Source organism: Gallus gallus, chromosome 1 (genome assembly GCF_016699485.2).
Source record: "Gallus gallus isolate bGalGal1 chromosome 1, bGalGal1.mat.broiler.GRCg7b, whole genome shotgun sequence".
Taxonomy (NCBI): domain Eukaryota; kingdom Metazoa; phylum Chordata; class Aves; order Galliformes; family Phasianidae; genus Gallus; species Gallus gallus.
Window position 1 is genome coordinate 27,122,448 of NC_052532.1, and position 22,248 is coordinate 27,144,695.

Below are 22,248 nucleotides of genomic sequence, written 5' to 3' on the forward strand. Positions count from 1 at the left end.
ACATTGGCCAAACAAAGCTTAGACCCCCGCCTCCTAAGCTGCAAGCAAGTCTTAACAGGCATAATAATAATCTTAATAGTAATGGTTATTCCAAGGCTGCAGCAGCCGGCCATGAGACCTTACAGAGCAGCTGTTTGTAGGGGCTGCTCTGAAAGAATCCAATGGTTCTACAGAAAATAGCACACATATTTGGCACTAACAACACTTCCAGAAAAACAGTGGTTTTGGTTGTCTTTTGTAAACCAGCTGAAACAGTATCTGCAGTGGAAAAGTTAGATGCCCAAACTGGAATCAAATTGATATAGTTGCTTTCCAGTATTCTTATGATGTGGTTTTCTCCAGACTAGCAGCAAATGCTGACAAGTACAGCCTCTCTTACTCACCAAGCTCTGATTTTATTTTAAGAAAGTCAAATCCATGTGATTTCTGGAGGAAAAAAAAAGAAAAAAAAAATCTAACTTCTGCTATTTCAACCAGTCCATATTAAACACAGCTTTTCATAGACTGACAGACATATGCAAACATTAATGCATGGTATAACCCCCCAAAAGTTTTCTTCCATCAGAAACTTTCATATTCTGTTAAACATGCTCCTGCTCCTGCTAGATAGTGTATTAAAACTGAAACACAGATGCTAACCATCAAAAGTATTAAATCATTAAGTCATTTTAATATTAAAAATGCCACCTTTTTATTGTCTGTATCAGTCCATATAGTTAAAAGTAGCAGCCATTCACAGTCTCAGTGTAAAAGTGAACACTGTAGATGTAGATGCTGCAGATGCAATGCCTTAGTTCTGTACTAAAGAAAGCATTCCAGTTCAGCAGCTGAACTGATCTTAACAAAGACGCTACAATCCTACTTTTGAATTCCAAACTGATGAAAGAACTGAGATTTAAGAGTATTTGGTTTATGTGGAGGAGACCACAGAAGCAATAGAGACCGAGTGCGGCCCCCATTCCCCTGTGCCACTGGGGAGGAGGAGCAGAAGAGGATATAGGGGTGGGGAAGGTGTTTTTAGTTTGTTTCAGTTTCTCACTGCTTCAGCCTGTTAGCAATAAGCAAAAATATTCATCTCCCTACACTGAGGCTGTTTTGCCCATGATGGTAATTGGCGAGTGACCTCCGTATCCTCATCTTGAGCCCTTTTCCATTGCATTTTCTCCCCATATGTTTTTGAAGAGGGGGAAATGAGAGGGTGGTGTGGTGGAGCTGAGCTGCCCGTCAGTACGAAACCACCACAAGTCTTACCTGCATGTGAAGATGCAGCTTTTCTGTGGTGTCTGCTTGTTGTTCACAGAACAGGCAAACTGCACACACAGGGTGCTCCTCCCAGTCAGACCAGTCTCTTATGATTAAGAATAATAATTAAAAAAACCCATTTAATTATGGAAAAGAGAAGAGACATTTTGTGAAAGAGCACTACAGATTCTGCTTTCACAGCACAAGAGATAAATCCAGAGAAGCAAAATACTTTGAAGGAGTGGAAAAGTATGGATTTACAGCTGAATATATGATTAGAAACTGGTTTTCTGTCTAAAAAAAACTGGGAAGTCGAGAATAACAGAGCAGTTATTGCTGTGTACCTCCTGTGCAGGCAGGCAATACACCGTGCTTGAACTTCCCTTCACTACTATCAGGGTCTTCAGTTTCTAATCAGCTTGGCAAGTTATAAAAAATTGCTTTCAGGGTTCATTTTTATAAGGTCTTTTAAACTTTTCTAGTCTTTCAATATGGCAGCCATAGATATAAGCATCACATTTTAATCAGTCTGATATTTATTCATCAAATATTATTTCTGAAAAAGGCACTCATTTATGCCACGTTTAGATATATGTGCAGAGAATAAATACCAGCACTCATCTGTTTAGATTTACAATACTGCTTATGATTGTACCCAGTTTTTAATCAACAGAATTAAGCTTAAGGAAGCTCAGGGAGCTCTGTGCCCACAAACCACTCCTTGTTTATCCAAATTGCTGCGGTCAAGGAAGACACCTTTGTAATGATCAGAGGGCTTGGAGCCAAGAAGAGCACAGAGGAGGGGCAGATTTTGTCCTCAGTCAGCACCACTGACAAATTTACTTCAAACTTGGTCTTAATTTTAAATCTGAGAAAATCCAGTTCACTTTCGAGTACAAAATAAAAGGTTTTGCCTACATCACTGTAAAACCTAAAAAGGTGTTGGTTGAGCTCTATGTACATTAACAAATAAGCTTGCGGTTGAAGTACAAAATGTATAGCCCTCATTGTGGAGAAATGCCTTTGATGGAAACAAGTTGGAGTTGATTACACTGGCTTAAATGAATTTTAACTGTGCAGTAACTATGCACAGCATTTCTCCTGTAACTGCTTTCAACAGTAATGCTCTTACGGTTCTTTATAAGGGCACATAATTAGCTCTTACTCCTCGAGGTTATCTAGTAGTTCCCGATCATCCTCTGACTGCACTTCCTCCCAGGACTTCCCAAATTCCTGGGGAAAAAGAAAAAAAGAAAAAACAAAACATTTCTTGACTCACATCACATTTTACGGATCAAATAAATGAACATTTGGGAGGTCGTAGTATTTCACACAGCACTGCCTTAGTAATAGCTTTTAAAAAAAGAATTTGTATTATCTTTTAGTGGGACATTCCCCACACTACATCTGGGAAGAAGGTGATTTAGCACGGAACCCCCAGGAAGAGCATCCAAGCAGCATGTTAAGCCAGTGTGCAACACTACTAGTTAGTTCCCAAGGAGGGTATGCTAACACTGTTTTGTTCACCATCACGCTTGCTCAATGTAAGCAGACCTACTCACGATGTTCTGTTCTTCCTTTCACCCTCTGCACTGTTTATTTATACCTAAAAGATCTTCAGGACGAAGCACACTGCCATACTTTTGTGCAGCTACAGCACAATGGCAGGCCCTCTCAGCATGACTGCGATATAAATAACAGACAATAAAGAGCTGAAGTACCAGCAGTGATCTTTAGCTAGTGTTTTTCTTCCCAGTGATGGGTTCTTCCTGCCTTTGAAAGTAAACCAGAGCCAACTAACCAGTACTGAAATAGTACTTCTGAATTCGTGCTTTTCATGGCTGTGAGGTGCTCACAAAGATCACAGTGGATGGTCTCATCTCCAACAAGGAAAGGCAGCAAATAAAAAGGTCCTTCTTTCATTTATTTTACTCCAATAACCTCTCTAATAAATATATGTAATAAAATCCTTAGTAACAATTGTTATTAGCGTCTTTATGGTTGTTTGGAGAAACAATGAAAAGATATCCATCATTTAACAATTTAATGAGAATTTTCCAAGCTGTTACTGTCTATCAGATAAATGATACACAAATGTCTCCAGACAGCTCTAAACATAATGCCATTATAGATTACAGAATGAAAATTCAGTAATTAATTCAGGGATGCTACATGGTAGTGTGCAAGCTCTCTGAGTTACGAGGGAGACTCATTAATGTCACCATTACTGTGAGATAACATGAAGCCATTAACACATCTCACCACATGTTCTCACAGCTGCACACTAGCTTCCTATGGCTTCTAATGTTAACACCTTAATGAGAGGATACTGGCTCACAACCACTGCAAAAGGAAGAATGCTCACAGTTGTTCCCTTAGCAGCTTGGAGTACGTGTTCACAAAAGAGCATATTCAAAACAGAAGCCAAAATTAAGCGTCAACTTTTAATTAAAGGTGAAAGGGGGAAAGAACTATGCACAAGCTTTGTTACTGTTGCTGTTTCTTTATGGCATGGCTGCAAAGAAGGCAGCAAAGGACCTTGTAAGAAGTCTGTTTCCCTTATCTACTTGTATTCAGAGGAGAGAAAAAGGAAAAAGCTGTTCAGAACTTGTATCAATGCAAAATTCCAAGGTAAATGGATAACTAGGGACACAGTGATGAAAGTGTCAAAATACAGAAGCTGAGCAATTGGATGGGAAAGAGTTCTTCGAAAGATTTTTAAAGCTTTCAAAAAAATTTTTTAAAGCATTATAGCTTGATAAGCATTTGGGACCAAGGGTGGCTTTGTTATATATTCAAGTTCCCTTGCTCTTTCATCTGAGATGCAAGAGCTCTCAGTAACATCTCTAGAGATTCCTAAGAAATTTTTAACAAAACCAGAACAAAAAAAAAACCCCTAGACTTGACATTTTTATAGTTTAAACAGTAGAAAATGCATGACTAAAAGAACTAAAGGCCTTGCTATATATCTAAATAAAACCAACTATTTCCTCAGTACTTGCTGCATACCTTTCGGTGATGAGGGCCCTACGGATGAATGAGGAGAGCATGCAAATGGGTGTGGTTTGAGAATTTCCTCTTCTAAAGTAAAGTCTAAATGTACAGAGGTTAACTGCCTCCCCAGTACTTTATCACCTCAACTTGAGAAGAGCTTCAAGGATTCTACAGGGAGATGGCCAGCATGCTTCTCTGAAGCAACATATCCCAGCACGAGCAGCATTGAGATGGAAGAAATCAGACAGGCAGCCACTATCTTGTTCTTTTCTGACTCCCAGAAGGTACCACAGATTCCAGAGTTCTTCCCTCCCTATTTTCAGTTGATATTTGGTGCAAGATGACTCATGGGGGCACAGGCTAAGAAAGGCACAGAGACAAAACTAGGTTGGAAGTTTTTTTGGAGAAGAGAAAAATAAAGTAACCTAAACATATCTCTGGGATGCATTGCTGCTCAGTTCTTCAGCCTGATTTTTATTTTTCCAATTTATAATTCAAGCATTTTGAAATAGGACTGTTATCGTCTTTCATACTTAGGCAATAATGAAAAAAGACCTCCAAATCCACTGTGGAAGTGACATGAGTGCCTTTTGAGTCATTTGCATCATTGTGAAGCTCCCATTCTAATTCAGTAAGTACCTAGTAATAAACTTTTGATACTTATGAAATATATCTATTACATATGCACGTGACAAAAAACCTCTTCAATTCTTACTAACCGTAAGATGTAATACTCTATCTTTAAACTAACCTGTGAGCAAAAGAATGTGTGGATAATATGGGGGTAGATAAATCAAAGCAGTTTGTGGGTCATGACAGAAGTCATGAAAAATCTTGGAGTACCAAAACATTTACAAAATAATTTTCAATATTATTCATTGCGATAAAAAATGCAACTTATGTTATGAAAACATATTCTCATAGCTTTACTAAAACCTCAAGTAAAAATAGAAGTTGAATGGATGGACAGAAAGAATGAAGGGAAGGCCTACTGCTCTAAAAGAAGTCAATGGGAGCTCTGCTGTCAACTTAAAAACACCAGTAAGAACTGTCCAGAAGCTCATAAGGCAATGCAATGGGCATTCTGAGAACATCTGAACAAAAAAGGTTTTAAAACCCCTCAGTACAAAATAAAGGCAATTGACAGTTCAAGCTTAAAAAGACTATTTTACACAGTGCTTGGTGAAGATAATATATAAAGGGAAAAAAGAAAAAAGGACATTAATATATATACAACTTTGCCTTAAAAGGTGTCTGTAAGATGCTTGCACTAAATAATTATCTATTTAAATAGCTTAAGATTCAGCTGCTGGTAAAAAACCTTTATGGAACACATCCTAAATGTAAAGTGGATAAGATTGATGTTTACCATTAGACACCTACTTAGTCTTACAGAGTCTTTATGATGAAAACAAACTGGACCAAACAGGCATAAGGGAAGATCTTTATTACATTCCCAAATTCAAACCTTTCTGTGAAAACATACAAAAAATAGATAAATCATAAGTTTAAATCTTTTGGTCAAGATGAAATCTTTCGTAAATATTGAAAGTATATCTGTCAATTCAAATAAAATACTCAATCTGTGTCTTAATAGGTGTGAAGTTGCATAATTTCCCTGCACGTTTGGAGCAATGGGAAAAACAGATCCTTAAGACTTCTTGAGAGGTCGGTAGAGCTTGATAGTATTCATCAGAAAAGAAAATCCTGTAGTAAACTGTGAGTAGCTCAGGGAGAGACAGTAAAATGACTTCAAGTCATTAGAAAACATACCTTGCATAACATCCAGAATTCAATGAATTTTAATTCAGATTGAAGAAAGTCTTATCACATTAATTTTGTCTACTGTAGACTACATAAGTGCTGTAGATAATAATGGTATTTCTCCTTATGTATAAGGCCAATCTACTGAACCCTCAGTGAACAAACTAAAGTTCTGCCATTAATTTCTTTTCCTACTTTGTGCAAAAAGAAAGGGTTTACCAAAAGCTATTTTGAGAACACATGCGTTATACAACATAGGACAGTTCTAACATTTTCACGTTAGCAAAAAATTTGATCCCATGTTCACAGTGTGCAAATACACACTGTATAGTGAGCTATTCTGTCACTGTTTAAGGCAGAGTTTTTCATCCGTTTTATTAAAAAAAAATCCCTTACTTTAAGGAAGAAATGTCAGAAATTCTGATGTGGAGACACTGTGAAGGATCAGAAACAGAGTAGAAACAGTCTGCTGGGTAGAATGCAGTGAAAGACAAAATGTGTGCAAAAAAAAAATGGCTGCAGCAGAGTGCACACAGTCAGATAAGAAATTGTGATCATTGAAAGCGTGTCCCAGAAGCTGCACTAGAAGCTCACCCTCAGAAACCTTGCACGTGCATTCTCCTGCTAATTTTAAACATCTTGGTGGTTTGACATTTTCTATTAGAATGACATTTACTATCCTCTCTCTGCAATATCAAGGACGTGAAAAATATGTCCCTAAGTTATGCCAATAAGTGGCCAATATCTGAATTGGTTCAGGCTGGTTTAAGAAGACTCTCTGCAGAGTCCTGCCCAGAATCCCAACAATAACTACAGAGGTCCAGGGCACTGGCTTGAGCCCTGTCCTGTGACTGCCCATGTGGCTCAGTAGCCACACCAAAAGCACTACTCAGAGAATACTGCGATACCATTCAGGAAGTGTATAGGATACAGATCATTCCCAGTAAACAGCACAGACAAGGTCATTTGCTTTGGAGCAAATGGGAAGAATGGGAAAAGAGGTTAGATATACGAACGTTAACCTTGTTGTTACATTTACTCTGGGCTATTCTGATTCCGAACATGAGATAGCCCACTATGTCCTCTGTGATGTTATAATCTCCCTGCATGTCTCTAAAATTTCTGAATGCGTATCACACGGTTCTCCGTGCTTCTGATTCAATTTCCTGATCAAAGTTGGGACAAATGCAGAGTTGAACTGAAATGCAAATTTGAGATGGAAGGGAATTTAAAGAGGATGCTGCATTCTGAAAACATAAGACTAATACAGAACTAATAGAGAAGAATAAAGCTATTAAAATCACTTAGAACAATTAAAACATTAAATTTGAGTCTGTTAACTTTCAAGGAAGAAGTGACTACTAAGTTCTGTTGAGAAGCTGAGAACATCCAACATGCAGAACTTTTTCACCACTATGCAGCAAATATTGATCAGTTTTTAAAGAAAGTTTGAAGTTTTTAAAGTGGTATTCACATTTCTGGAAAGGAAAATAAAAGTTTCAGATCACTGATCTTTGGAAGGAAGATATACAGGATCACAAAGGGAATTCACTCCACCTAGGGTAGGAGGGACTTGGCAGAGCTTTAAATATCCAACTTCTTGACTGGAGTAAATCCCAAGGAGAGATTAAATGGAAAGAGTAGGTAAAACAGTCAAACGTGCCTGAAAAAATCATTTATAACCTGGATATTAATACATGCAGGTGGCACACAGACTAGTTCAGGTGAAATATAGTTATTTCTGGGAGAGTGCAGAAGCTTTTGAAGCATCTCTTATATTCAAGAGCTGAAGACAGCAAGTGGAAATTTGTTACACACATGCATACACACTCTCAAAGATGTGAGATAAAAAATAGTAATACCTAAGAGCACACACCTACCTGGAGGCTAAGAGCAAACACTTACTTTTTCTTTCATCTCTGTATCTTTCATTTTCCTCCTCTTTGCATCTAATTTATACTCTGAAGAGCACTTCCAGACTAAGGTTTGTAGAAAACAAGCTCAAAGCCAATAGCATTCAAGTTAGATCTCCATTTATTTCATTACTCTATCTCATTTTCCCTTCTGATACTTAAAGCAAAGACTGAGCACTAATTATATGATGATTAGCATCTCTTCAAACTGCATTCTTGCATCTCTCAGAATCTCAACAACAAATGTTTACCATTCCTCAGTTTAACAATTATCCAGATTATCATACCATAAATGAGCATATTTCTTAAGAGCCCTTCACTTGATTTTTGACCTTTTTACTAATTGCTGAAATGGAATTACTCACTTTTAACAATACATTGTCTGCAACTCTTTAGTTGATTTATAGAACCACTTACCAAGTAATTAATGATATAAAATCTGTCATATTCTTTGTTTTTGGCATTGATTCGACGATGTTGCTTCTTTCTCATGTGATCTTTAAGTGTGTTTTTGTCTCTGAAGACTTTTTCACAATACAAACACTGCAAACTGAAATAAAAAGATAAAATGATAAACAGGTCAAAACATCTAAAGAAAAATAGTAAAACATAATATCCTTAAATAAGGTGGAGATGTATACAGTAAGACTAATTCTGAGAGCAAGCTAAATGAAAAGGAAAATTAATTTATTTGCAAAAAAACCTCATCTTAGATCGCAGAAGAGTCATTATACATACAGGTAACACAGCACCTAACAAAAACTACAGAAAATGAAAGTACAGATACTAAAAAAAGTTTACTGTTTCCACCACAAGTAAAATGAGAAAAAAAAGCTGCTTTACCAAAATCAGCCCATGAGAACATGGGAGGGCTTCTGATTGGTTAAAAAACGAACACTCAGCTTGGCATCTCTTTACACCGGAATCCAACCCATGAGTAATTGTTCCACTGGAATTTAGAATGAAAAAAAAAAAAACAAAAAACCCAAAAAACCCCAACCCTGAATGTGCTACATATCTTTAAAAACAATTTTACTATCAGAGTGGTGAGGCGCTGGAACAGGCTGCCCAGAGAGGTTGTCGATACCCTGTCCCTGGAGGTGTTCAAGGCCAGGTCAGATGTGGGCTCTGGGCAGCCTGGTCTAGTTTTAAACGTGGAGGTTGGTGGCCCTGCCTGCAGCAGTGGGGTTGGAGCTTGGTGGTCCTTGGGGTCCCTTCCAACCCAAGCCATTCTATGACTCTATGATTTAAACTAGCTAATCAGAGGTTTATACTTCTAACCCAAGAGGGTGGCTCAACAAAAGTTTGCCAGGGTGATCAGTGGCTTTTGTAATCCTGACAAATCAAATTTATTAAAACTATCCGCACTGTATATATCTGTATTTATATTTTTATTTATATACTTATATTTATACATTTATATATTACTCAAGAATCTGAAAATATTCATTAACAAATGGGAATTTTACTACAGTATGTCCTCCAGAGCAAACACAAGATAATTATATCCACGGTCTTAAATTCTCTATCGCAAGCAGAGTACTATAAAAGGGTTGTTCTATCCATTGTAGTATCAACTGGTACCTGAAGTTGAGTCTAGACAGCATTAAGTAGTCTCTCGTCTCAGACAGTGGACTATGAGGAGAGTTATCTGCACTTTAGCCTAAACAGGCAGATATCCCTGAAATAGACAACAGCCTTTTTTTTTTTTTTTTTTTTCCCAGCAGAGAAAAAGCAGAGCACTGAGGTTACAGGAATGTCCTTGTTTAACAGTTGTAGATCTTGAGCCTCTAGCTAGTTGTGACAGATACACTGAACTCCTGCACTTGACATAAGTCTTTCTCAGCCTTCTGAACCACAGTAGCCCTCAATGTGACCGTTCCCTGAACTGGACAGCTCATTAATAACAGAACACCAGGTGGGTGCTCACGGCCATGACCACGAACAAAGTGGGTACAGCCCTAGAACTGTTGAACCGCTGAAATTCCTAATGGAGAAATAATGAATTACATTGAGAGGTTGAAAGCGATGTGGTAGGATTCCAAGTTTGACTAAGTTTGAGCCAATCAATTTATCTTATAGCAGTAAAAGAAAGCCTTCAAGAATTGTGGAAAAGTTTAGGCTATTCATGAAATTTTGAGTTCTAATTGTACCTGCTGTCTAAAAATCTGACTGCTGCCTTGCTGATGGACCGTAGGTCTGATGACAGAAAATCTTTTAAAATCAGCTTTCTTCTACCTGCTACCAATGAAGAGTATGATGTACTTGTGCAAAGTATTCCCAAGAAATGTATGTAATGCTTTTTCCCAGTATATACAGTGCAGTCACGGTTGTCTAAAATGAGACTTTTCTACTCTCAAAAGTATTTTCAGGTATTATTCTACTAGCACAACTGTTAAGTCTATTCTTAGCAGTAGGAGAGGAGTGGCTTTTCAGTGCTTTGGAGGCAACTTCAGTGTGTGTGTATTACACAGAATCACAGAATCATAGAAACATTGAATCGCCCAGGTTGGAAAAGACCTTAAAGATCATCAAGTCCAACCACAACCTAACCATCCTACCCTAACTCTAACAGCCCTCTGCTAAATCATGTCCCTGAGCACCACATCCAAACGGTTTTTAAACACATCCAGGGGTGGTGACTCAACCACCTCCCTGGGGAGCCTATTCCAGGGCTTAACAACCCTTTCTGTAAAGAAGTGTTTCCTGACATCCAACCTAAACTTACCCTGGCACAACTTGAGGTCATTTCCCCTTGTCCTGTTACCTGTCACCAGTGAGAAGAGACCAACCCCACTCTCACTGTAAGCACCCGTCAGATAATGGAAGAGTGCAGGCCCAGATTGGAAGGCACCTCAAGGATCATGAATCTCCAAACCCTCTGCCACATGCAGGGCCACCAACCTCCACATTTAATACTAGACCAGGCTGCTCAAGGTCCCATCCAACTTGGCCTTGAACACCTCCAGGGACAGGGCATCCACAACCTCTCTGGCAGCCTGTTCCAGCACCTCACCACTCTCACAGTAAAGAACTTCCCCCTGACATCCAACCTAAATCTTTCCTCCTTCAACTTAAAACCATTTTCCCTTGTCCTGCTATTATCTAGCCATTCAAAGAATTGTCTCCCCTCCTGTTTATAGGCTCCCTTTAGGTACTGAAAAGATGCAATGAGGTCAGCCCACAGCCTTCTTTTCTCCAGGCTGAACAAGCCCAGGTCCCTCAGCCTGCCAAGGTGCTCCAGCCCTCTGATCATCTTTGTGGCCCTCCTGCATTAACTACAGACTTAACTGACTCCATCCAAATAACACTCTGAACTCCTCCTGATAAACAGTAAAGCTGCAATTCAGTGCTGAACAAGGTAACTTAGCATACTAGGCAACACTAATCATAACATAAAAGGTATTCCTAAAATATCTTCACTTCTGGAGTAATCTTACCTGTATCTGCCATGACTGCATGTTCTTTGATAGGCCAAAGACTGTAAATTAGACTGTAAATTTCTGTCCTTTGAATCTCTTTTTCTTTTTTTTTTCTTTCTTTCTTTCTCTCTTTTTTTTTTTTTCAGATGTACATGCCAAGGATCTTAAATTTATCTGGAAGGATACTTAATCTAACTTCCGTATGATGGTTTTCACAAATCCCTGTTTTATTGCTGTTAATTGCAAAGTTAAAGATTTACACAAATTTCCACTAGAATCTTTGGTTATACATTGTACTAAAATCTAGTAAGCTTCTTAAAGCAGCAGTTTCAGTCTTAAGGAAATACAATTTGCTAGAATCCAGTTTATATTAGTGGCATACTTCATATTGTCCCATTTATTGATCCATAAAGGGCACATATACACTTGAAAAAAAAAAAAAAAGTTAACTGTTCGTTGTTGTTTGCTATCAAAGTTCTTCTCCCAAAGAGATTCTTCCCTTTTTAACTTCTTCAGCCATCTCAGATTTACATGCTTCTGAATCAGCATGTACATTGATTGGCCTTCCCCTTCTGCTCTGGGATATACTCTGAAAGCAGTAGAGAAGGGAGAGACCAAATATCTCACATATTATTGATACATATATACTTATATAATAGAGATCATTGGCACAGGAACTCTATATTAAGTGATTAAAGAGATGTTTAACAAAAAGATGGTTATAGTGATAAAGATGGTTATAGTGATAAAGAAGATCATTGACTCTAGCAGTTATGAGAAAAAGGTGTATGCTACTATTGACGTCAGTGGAAACTGCAGTACTTAATAACTAAAGCACTGCCTGTAACTATTATTCCAGCCAACATGTACTACAAAGTACTATGAATTAGCTTTTGATAAATCAAAGTGTTCTAAGGTAACCACGCTAAAGTTACATTCTCTTTTAGTTTCCTCTTGACTAACCATGAATACTGGATTAATTTAAACCCAACTTAATTCCAAGGTTAAATGAAATATCACTCAAGTCCATTTAAATACAATAGTAACAAAAAACCAACCTACTTGTCAAGCTTCTCCTGTAATACAGCCAAGAACTCATAGCAATTCACAATGTTATCTGGCAGCCCAATGTTAAAAGCATGCTCTCTTGCCATATGATTGAGAAGGACAGATCTACAAAAGACATTCAAAAAGAACATTATGTATTTTTGAATATACATGAGAATTACGCAGTTAGTGACTTAAAATATGCCAACTGCTCTAAAAATGCAGAGTCAACATTAAATAAACAATTATAGTGTTGCTGCCACAGCTAGAAAAAAAATAAGAAGTATTCAATTTCAGATCTACTATATGTTCAGTGACATTTCAACCAGCTAATCTGCACTCATACCATATAGTCCTTTCAATGGAAATTACAACACAGTTTTATTTTGACCCTCACTTAGCAAATTTCATTTATTAATTTGATTAAGCAAATCATATATTTCAAACAATGGTCTTAAGAAACATTCTAAAAAGCCTTTTGTTACTTTTCCCTATGCTGGTTAACAAAACAGTTTCTTGGGCGATATTCTTCTATAGCAGTATTGCTTCATGCAGAACTAGCAACACAAAGAGCACTCAAAAGCGTTCATGAACTAACACAGCGAGAATTAAAGTAAGATATCCTTCTAATAGAAGCATACTGGTTAATTACTTTGGTGTCTGACATCTCTAGTCATCAGCTTCTGCTTTTAGGGACTAGAGAAAAATCCAAGCAAAGACACTGCTGAACCTTCCTCTCATCACAGTCCAAGTGCAATTTTCAAACCACCTATTCTGTCAGTCAGACCCAAGAGTAAGCAGAAAGCAAGGTTCTTGGGTGCTGAATGATCTGAAGTTCACTAAATCTGTCAGTAAAGAGAATAGGACACTCACTCCAAATTGGGAAGATCTGTAGGGACATGACCACAGGTTCTTCTATCTTTTCAGACTACCAGAGCTACCCATGCAATCAGACATTCAGAGACAACACACAGATTCTCCAGCTGAAACTATGCATAAAAAAGTGAATGCAGCTTCTGCTTGTACTTGACCAGCACTGTAAAGCACTCCGTTCACACTCTATTTTTCCCTTTTTCTTTTTCATTCTAGCTTTAAACATCGTCAAACCAGTGTGAATTTAAACAGGAAAATGTATTACTAGATAAGTGTATTTTTTTAAATCATCCATACTTGCTTAAACAGCTCTCCTGGACACCAAAACAACTGCTGAAGAACTCTCTTTAGAATGGTTTTGTTCTCAACTCCAACTTACCATATAATTACACAAAGTTGTACTGGAATAATTAAAGGACTGATAAGTGGGAAGAGTCCACTTAAAATAGCAGTTGAAAGAAATACCTAAACAATAACTCCAAAAGAATTCTAGCCTGTGACTCCTATGATTAGGCTCTAATGGGCTTGATAACATTAAAGTCATAAACAAAGAAGCTGAGCAGATGTAAAAAAATAAACTAACAGTAAACAGATCGATAAACAAACCTATTTCCTGTGAATTCTTGATCACAGAACATACACATGCTATGAAAACTTGTGTCATATCTCTCTTGCTGTTGCTGTTCTAGAATTTCTCTCTACAAAAAAGAAAACAGATACAATTATTCAGATAAAAAATAACAATCATTTTATCACATAAGTATTTTACCTCTTTATCCATATTGGTACCAATGACCCCACAAAATGAAAATCTGCTGACAGAAACCTGAGGTTAGTATTGGAGGAGGGGGAATTTCCTCACAAAGTAAACAGTAGTTTTTCCAAATGCAATGTGTGCTCCAGTGAAGTTCCAGTAAAATTCTCCTAGTATTATGCAAGTTCTGCGGAAGGAAATACAACTCACGGAGATATTTTATGCAGCTCTTTAAGTGATTATTTACATAACATAACACTTCACTGTCTCTTCTTAGGTTCAGATTTATCCCTGCTATCAGTGAGCAAGTTTCTGGGTAACCACATAAGCCCCGGTGGAACGATAATGTTCCTTTTATACATCTAATCACAGGCAGTCTAGTAGACCTCTTCCTGACAAAGAATGACGACAAAGGATGGTGGTTTCTGCAAGGAGCTGTGGCATGCAATAAACTCATAGGAAAGGAGAAGCTGATTAATCACCTTTACCACTAGCCTTGTTTAACTTAGAGCAATTGGCTAGACACTTCACAATTTTCCTAACAACAACAAAATCACACAGCAAGTGACATGTTTGTACTGAGGAGTTACCATACACTTCAGATGGAAAGGCCTCAATCATTTGGGACATGAGGGAGTCAGTGTTTGGATTAAAACTTTGCACATCTTCAGCCTAACAGTACGCTGCCTTGTGCTTGTGTTTTAAGAACTGACAACTAACGTGTTTATTTTCTGTGCTATGTAGACACAGTACTGTCTGCTCTCCAATGATCCTGACTGAATTTTTTAGGAGATTTTCTGAATCTCTTTATCTCCTTAAAGCCCGCAATAGTGAGGCTTTGTGTTTCTGACCTACCTCTTCAGTATTGTTTTGTGTGGATTAAAACCCAAACTGGCCTACAGTTTGTGTGTAAACTCACATTAAGCTATGCCCAGCAGGTAAACTCCATAGCAGATAGGAAAAAAAAAAAAAAAAAAAAAAAAGAGAAAAAGAGGAAAGCTTGAACCATTGGCACTGAAGGCCCAGTACGTGCTGGGAGGGGCTGGAAGTTGCCTGGTTGTGCAAGTCAGCCTACCACAGCACTGACAGATTTCAGGAGGCTGATGCTGGGCAAATAAATTATAGAATCACCAAGGCTGGAAAAGACCTCTAAGATCATCCAGTCCAATGTCCACATATCACCGATATTTCCCACTAAATCATGTTCCTCAGTACAACATCCGAATGCTTTTTAACACCTTCAGGGACAGTGACTCCACCACCTTCCTGGGCAGCTCGTTCCAGTGCCTTGCCACTCTTTGGGAGAAAACTTTCTCCTAACATTCAACCAGAATCTGTCCTGGTGCAACTTGAGACCATTCCCTCTAGTTCTATTGCTAGTTATGAGGTAGAAGTCCCACCTCACCACAACTCCTTATAGGTAGTTGTAGAGAGCTATAAGGTCTCCCCTGAGCTTCCTCTTCTCCAGACTAAACAATCCCAGTTCCCTCAGCTGCTCCTCATAAGATTTGTGCTCCAGACCCCTCACCAGTTTTGTTGCCCTTCTCTGGCCATGTTCCAGGGCCTCAATGTCTGGCTTGTAGTGAAGGGCCCAAAACTGAACACAGTGATCAAGGTGTGGCCTCACCAGGGCTGAGTACAGAAGGATGATCACTTCCCTGCTGCTGCTGGCAACACTATTTCTGACACAAGCCAGAATACCTTTGGCCTTGTTGGCCCCCTGGGCACACTGCTGGCTCATTATCAGCCAAGTGTCAACCAAAATGTGATAACTGGCTTTTTTTTTTTTTCAAGAGCAGAAGGCTGCATTGAGCAAAAGACAGTGAGATTAAAGTAACACCTGTTGGAGAGCAAAGTATCATATCACACCTGAGTTCTGTTGGTCCTCAAGCCCATAACAAATGTGAGGGAAGAATCCACCACATCTTATACCATTTTACAGCCTGTATTCAATCAAAATTCAAGTGTTTTAGCTAGTGCACATCAGCTAAGATTCTGTCAACCCTCTAGATGCAAATTCTGGAGCTTTTTTGTTCATTTTGCGCAAGACATGCCTTTTTTGTTGGAGTCATGTTCAGCAGTAACTACTCAAATTCCAGACCATATCGTCAGATATCCTGCAGTTTTATGCAAAATGTCAACAAATACACAAAAAATGATAAAATAAAAAAACGACTGCTGGAAAAGATAAGTGGAGCATAACGTGTCTTGTGAGAGTCAGCAGAGGTGCAATTAAGTAGGAATGTCTGTGCTCCACATTGCCAGTAAGCATCCCATAGCACAGCAGTGAGGACTGGAGCTTTTGCTGGTACTCTGGGCTGTTACCCCTCTCCCCTCAGCAGCATGTCTCACACAGTTTTGCTAACCTCGAATTTGAAGGCATCGGGCATGTAGTTTATATAACTTGCAAAACACACTAGAAAGAGTCTATAAGGAAATCAAAAGATATCACATACAAATTGAGTGTTAGGACAGCAACTTGCTCACCCATTAATGACATTTTATCTCAGCTTACTAATTGTACTCTACTGTGAGAGAAGAAGTGTTCTACAGTACTTGACACTTGCCTGCATAACTGTGGATTCCCACTTCCTACTAACTGCTTACTGGAGCCCTGGGGAGCTGCGATTCACAGCTATGCCTGAGGGGGAATGAGAAGAGCACTGCATCCTTCAGTCAGATGCTCCTCTTCTTACTCTGCTCCTCACCCTTCTGGTTTCCCTCTACACAAGCATGCCTGGCAGCTAAGAGGCCTTGTCTAACACAGCACTACTGCTTTACAAATTTTCCTGGAGGAATTAAAAAAATATTTTCCAGTGTAGACACTCCTTTTATCATTTGTTCATATCATTCATTGCTAGGGGGTACTTTCTAAGACAGAAACCAATTCTGGCACTTGCAGAGGTGAGGAATTGAAAGCAGTGGCTCAGATCAAGTACAGTACCCTTCCCTAATGACACTCCCACACACCCTTAGCTCCATTCCTGGTACTTTGACGGGATGTAGCAATTAGAGTTTTGCATAAAACTTCTACGGTGTTTCTAAGCAAAGATGGTCAGCTTCAAAATTTAAGCCAAATTTAAATGCAAATTGTGAGGCAAGAAATGAACAGTTTACTTTATTACCTACACCAGTTTCCAAATCGTTGGAACTGTCAGCATTAATTCTTCACAATATTAAGGAAAAAAGAAAAAAAACAAAACCAAAAACATTTCAGCCACGAGGATTTTCCAAAAGCTTTTAGGACACGGTGTCATATCAAAGTGTCAGAGAATAAGAAGACAAAGTTACTCAAGGAAAAGGCAGACGGATAACAAACTGAACATATGTTAATATTATTTTCCCACAATGAATAAGAGCTGAGTACAGACAGAGAAGATACTCCAAAACACGAGAACAGTAAGTGACTCAAATGCCAGAGTTTGATTTCAGGCAATTAGTGTACAATATTGATACTGTTTGATGAATAATTCCTGATGCCCATCTCTTTTTATCTTTTCTCAGCAGTTCTGCCAGCTATTCATTTTTCAATCTTACCATCATACTGTGTGATACGCTAAAAAAAATGCATTACTTCACTGAAGACTGTCAAACTACTGGTGAAACAGCCATTAATCCAATTCCCTTTTTTCTCTGTGGGCACAAACTCTTCTACAGCTCTCAGTTACATAGTTTTCAGTATGTGGCTGATCTACCATAAAGAACCAATCCAGACAAATTATAAGATATCTCTGCTGTCTTTTAACTAAAAAAGAAAAAAAAGAAAAACAAGCAAAAAGAACATGGTAAGGATGTACAAGTGTTTATAGCAGGACAATCATCTCTAAATATATCACCGCTCTAAGCTGTTAATACAAAATAAATTTGATCATTTGCATGAAAATTTGTAACCTGGAGTCTAAAAAATGCCACACACATTCTGACGCTCAGTCTGAGGTTATGAGGAGTTCAGTCTTGCTCCTGGGAGGTGACAATTTAAAATGTACCTGAAAAATGTGCCCGTTTCTCCCACTGGAAGCAATATTTTGGATGAAATTACCAGGTTTTTTTTTTTCTTCCGGGAGTGCTTAAGCACTATGCATCAGCAAGAATTTACACTCATAATCAGAGATGAAAAATGCATAGTTAAGCTAGTAAGCACTTTTCCCTAAACAATTATTTTGTTTCTTGTCTGTATTTCAAAACACATTCAAGACGTACCTTCACAAGGTAAGATTGCAAACCAGCCCCATTGAAACCAAATGCCAAGGACTCAGGACAGTTAGTTTCAAGACACATAAGACTTTTCTGATCCTGCTACCCCCCTCTCCATTTTATACTGTAAATGAGGTGCTGAATTGTCTTACTTTACTGCTTGCAGACCACTGCATTTTAGCATACAATTCTTTACTAACAAACAATTTACCTTTTAAATGCATAGCTCTGGTCTATTACATAAAACAGCTATTCACAATGAGTACTCTGCACAAGCTTTGCTGCTTGTGTGCAACATTAAGAAACTGGTGGTCTGCCTATTTCTTCCACGTACATCAGTTGGTCTGACAAAAACCATTACTTCTCTAAAATCCTGTGTCTTTTATAAACACAGCACTTCTGAGAGGTAAGAAATTAAGGCAGGAAGTATTCTCTAGCTGTAAGCTAGAGGTAGGTTACACCACAGTTTGGGACAAGATCATGCAGTGAACTGTGGCTGCAACGAGATGAGAACTTATTGTTCCTCAGTCCAGGAACCACTTGTGAAGTGAAGTGGAAGACTGGAATCTGCAGTTCAGCCTATAAAACAGAGCCAGCAGCAGTATATCTTCATTTTTAAGATGTTTTGGACAAAAAAAAAAAAAATTACTGCCCTGAACTCTGACCAGACAGTCTAAAGTCTCTAGTCCAAAGAATGAAGCATACACAGCTTTATGCATGTATTTCAGTACTGGGTTGGACTAAGGAAAGACAATTCTGAAGGTTCAGGATTCTTGTTGGCATCTGTCGTGCCAGTTCTGGTCCTCTGCTCTTATACTCTCTAAGCAAGAGACTAGAAAGATAGTACGTTATACAAATTAACATTTTACAGAAATTCCAATTAAAGCTTTTTATAAACTATACGTCCCCTGGGGAGGTAGTTTGCCTGAAGACGCTTCCTTGAAGAGGAAACTTCCCAAAGGTTTGAGTGTGAAGCACTCAAACATCTGAATCAGCAGAGTCCTGCTGCACTGAACTTGCTGCCACACTCCTTGCTCCAAAGAGTGCAAAATTAGAAGCCACGCTCTGTGCTGTTACAATAACTGACTCATTAATACTACTGAAATCAGACAGTCTGCCTGGGAAATAGGATACTGCAAGAGGCAGCAAGTGGGTGTGAATTTGGATCTGAATAACAACAGATAGAGACAAGAAGAATACATATTTTATCAAGTCCTCTTAGGTGATCTCTCAAATACACAGTGTGAGGCTTTAGTTCTAGTTTCTTCCAATTTAAGTAAGAGTTACACTTCCCTACTGTGTGTTCAGAGAAATTAGCTATTGCTGTAGGCAAAGGAACCAAGTGAAACAGATTCTGGTTTAAAAAAAAAAACTAACACAACAAAATAAAAGAATCATGCTGACATATCACAAGAAGCTGCTTATTACTTTACTGCCAAAGGAAAAAAAAAACAGAACCCACAAAACCAACAGTACAGCACTCAGTAACAAATACTGGGACTGGTGAGACCTGAGACTCTAAACACTTGCCAAGTTTGACGTTTATATATACCTTCAGGATAAACTATTTTTAGAGTACGAGAATTAAATTTGTTTTTGTGCCTACAGTTTCCTCAAAGACTGGCTGATGAGTTCCAGGTTGTGGTTGTGGCTGCTAAGTAAAAAAAAATATATATATATAAATATATATAAAGAACTATGCTGTCAGAAACTTTATGCTTGTATAAAGACAAGCATAAAAAGTGCAATCATAGCTGTCTCTCAGCAACCCACATCCTAACTTATGTATTTATCTTCTCTCCTTACTGATCTCTGAGTTCGATTCTGCCACTTCTATCAAACATTACTCTCTTGCCTCCTTAGTACAGAAGAAAAAATTCTGTAATCATTACAGAATCCTCTTCAATGCCATCTCGTGCAGGGCGCCTTTTCTTTAACATTATCAGACACACCTGCCGGAGAAGTGCTTCAGGAAAGAGCTTAAGGTACAAGGAAATACAACGTATTTGTCAGGATAGGACCTCCAGCACAGAGAACACTCAACACCTTTGAAACCAGCTTTCGTACCAATAACATAGACATGCTTGCTGATCACTTTGCATGCTTTCCTTCATAATGCAGTGCATTTGAAAATTCATTCATAGTCCTGGAGCTTCATAAACAGAGCCCTGCTGGCTGGACAGACAGAACTGCATATCAAAGATCAAGAAATGAAGGATGATGTGATGGAAACCTGCTCCTGGGAAAGAGAGAAAACAACAGGGCAATGATCTGCCATCACCTAAGAGAGGCTGTCCCCTAGTGTAGCAATTAAGAGTATTCAAGTTTATCTGGTACAGGCAGAACACTCAATTGGCATTTATGATTTTACTTTGGTACTGTCAGAATGTTACCACAAAACTCTGCAAAGGAGAACAAAATAGGAAAGGAGATGAGCAGCATCTTCCTGAATCTTTTTGTCTGAGTTCAAGACAGAGGTGTATGATAGCAACATGTATGTATGTATAGCAGCATGTTCTGGAGAGGAATGAATAGCTGTAAAAACAGTAACAAAATAGGGAGCTTTTAAGAAAATCCTCATATGGCAAGGGAAACACGGACCTCTTGACAACGAAGGGAAGCAGCATCTTAGGACACCAGCTTGTCAACTCAGTGGGGGGATTTTTAGACTAGGTCTGAAAGGACAGCAACAAAAACCCAGAGAGAAATAAGAGTTGTGATCTACTAGGAAAACAGGATGGTGGGAAAAAAATGGTGGTGGTGGTGAGGAAAGAATGTAATGAAAACAAGTTGGATAATGCCAGATCCTAGGCAAATGAGAAAAATATATCGTACAAAGACTGAACTGTAACTTAATTGGCATAATTACTGGCGAGTCTCAGGACTGTAATATGGATGTTACAAATTTGTTGTGAAATCTCTGAGGCACATTCTTCTGACTTGCCTTATATGGCAAGTTGCCTCACACAAATAGGCAAAATGTCTTTTTCATTCCTTACACCATAGATTCCAGCCTTGACTGCAGAGCTCAGGTTCTAAATAACCAGTGGCAAAGACTAATTGTAATAGCTGTAAGGGACGGCTTCCTTAGCTGCTCCACTTGTTCTCACATGCTTCCTCTCGTCTCTTCCTGAGATGAGTTAGATGTTGAATGGATAGAGACTAGAACCTACACTTCAAGAGGCTATGATCAGTGATGGGACAGATGACTCAGGTCATTTTGAAGGGTACTGTGACACTGATGTGGAAGACACTCTTACTGCTTGTTCAAGAAGCTGATTCAATTTGAAAAGAGAGTAAGATTTTCATGGTATGATAAAAACTAAATAACTATGCAAAGATGATAGAAAGGAGAAAGAAGGGCAAATTGCAGTAGATGTATACCATAGACTGAAATACTACATAGGCTGAACTACATGCTGAACTACTACATACTGTAAGCTGAACTACTATGGAGGTTGAACTATACACTGAACTACTACTAAGCTGAAGCTGGAGACAAAGTTTTTTTGAACTAAGAGGAACAAAAGAAGATTAAGGCAGGCTAACACAGTAAAATGTAATAGCAAAAGACAGCATCTCCCTCATCCATTAGAAACAAATAAAAGCAGCAAACTACCTTATTCCTTATGGTAGTAAAAGACCAACTGTAGACAAAAACAGGAATGCCACCAATTTCTAGGACTTCAGTCTTTGTGGAAAAGGTTAATTATGTCAAGACTATTAACAAAATGCATTTAAAACAAAAGAAGCAGATAAACAAAACTAAAAAAAGGTTTGACACTCAATGTTGTATATATTCAAATCTTATGGAATTTACTGAAGGGTCATTATGGAATTAGATAAAACAATTTCTGACTGTTACTTCTTCAAAAGCCCATGGAGGATGGGTAAAGTTCCAGACTGTCTGAGAAAAGTCATTTAATATAGAACTTCAAATAGGGAAAGAGGACCTACTGAATTTCAACCATGTAGGTATTGACATGCTAACACTATCGTTAACTGCCCTGTAAGCCTTTCAGATGGTGCAATAGGCGGTATCAGA

At 38.4% G+C, this 22,248-nt stretch overlaps 1 protein-coding gene across 1 annotated transcript in view; it reads right to left on the bottom strand.

Annotated features, from left to right (window-relative positions):
• The window catches only part of ZNF277 (zinc finger protein 277), a 53,733-nt gene that overhangs the window by 1,557 nt on the left and 29,928 nt on the right, over window positions 1–22,248 (bottom strand). The window contains exons 5-10 of the mRNA NM_001195469.2: window positions 13,862–13,953; window positions 12,398–12,508; window positions 8,331–8,463; window positions 2,408–2,475; window positions 1,252–1,348; window positions 384–426 (exon numbers count right to left, since the gene is read on the bottom strand). Of these exons, the coding sequence (NP_001182398.2) occupies window positions 384–426; window positions 1,252–1,348; window positions 2,408–2,475; window positions 8,331–8,463; window positions 12,398–12,508; window positions 13,862–13,953 (544 nt within the window). The remainder of the gene's footprint in view (window positions 1–383; window positions 427–1,251; window positions 1,349–2,407; window positions 2,476–8,330; window positions 8,464–12,397; window positions 12,509–13,861; window positions 13,954–22,248) is intronic.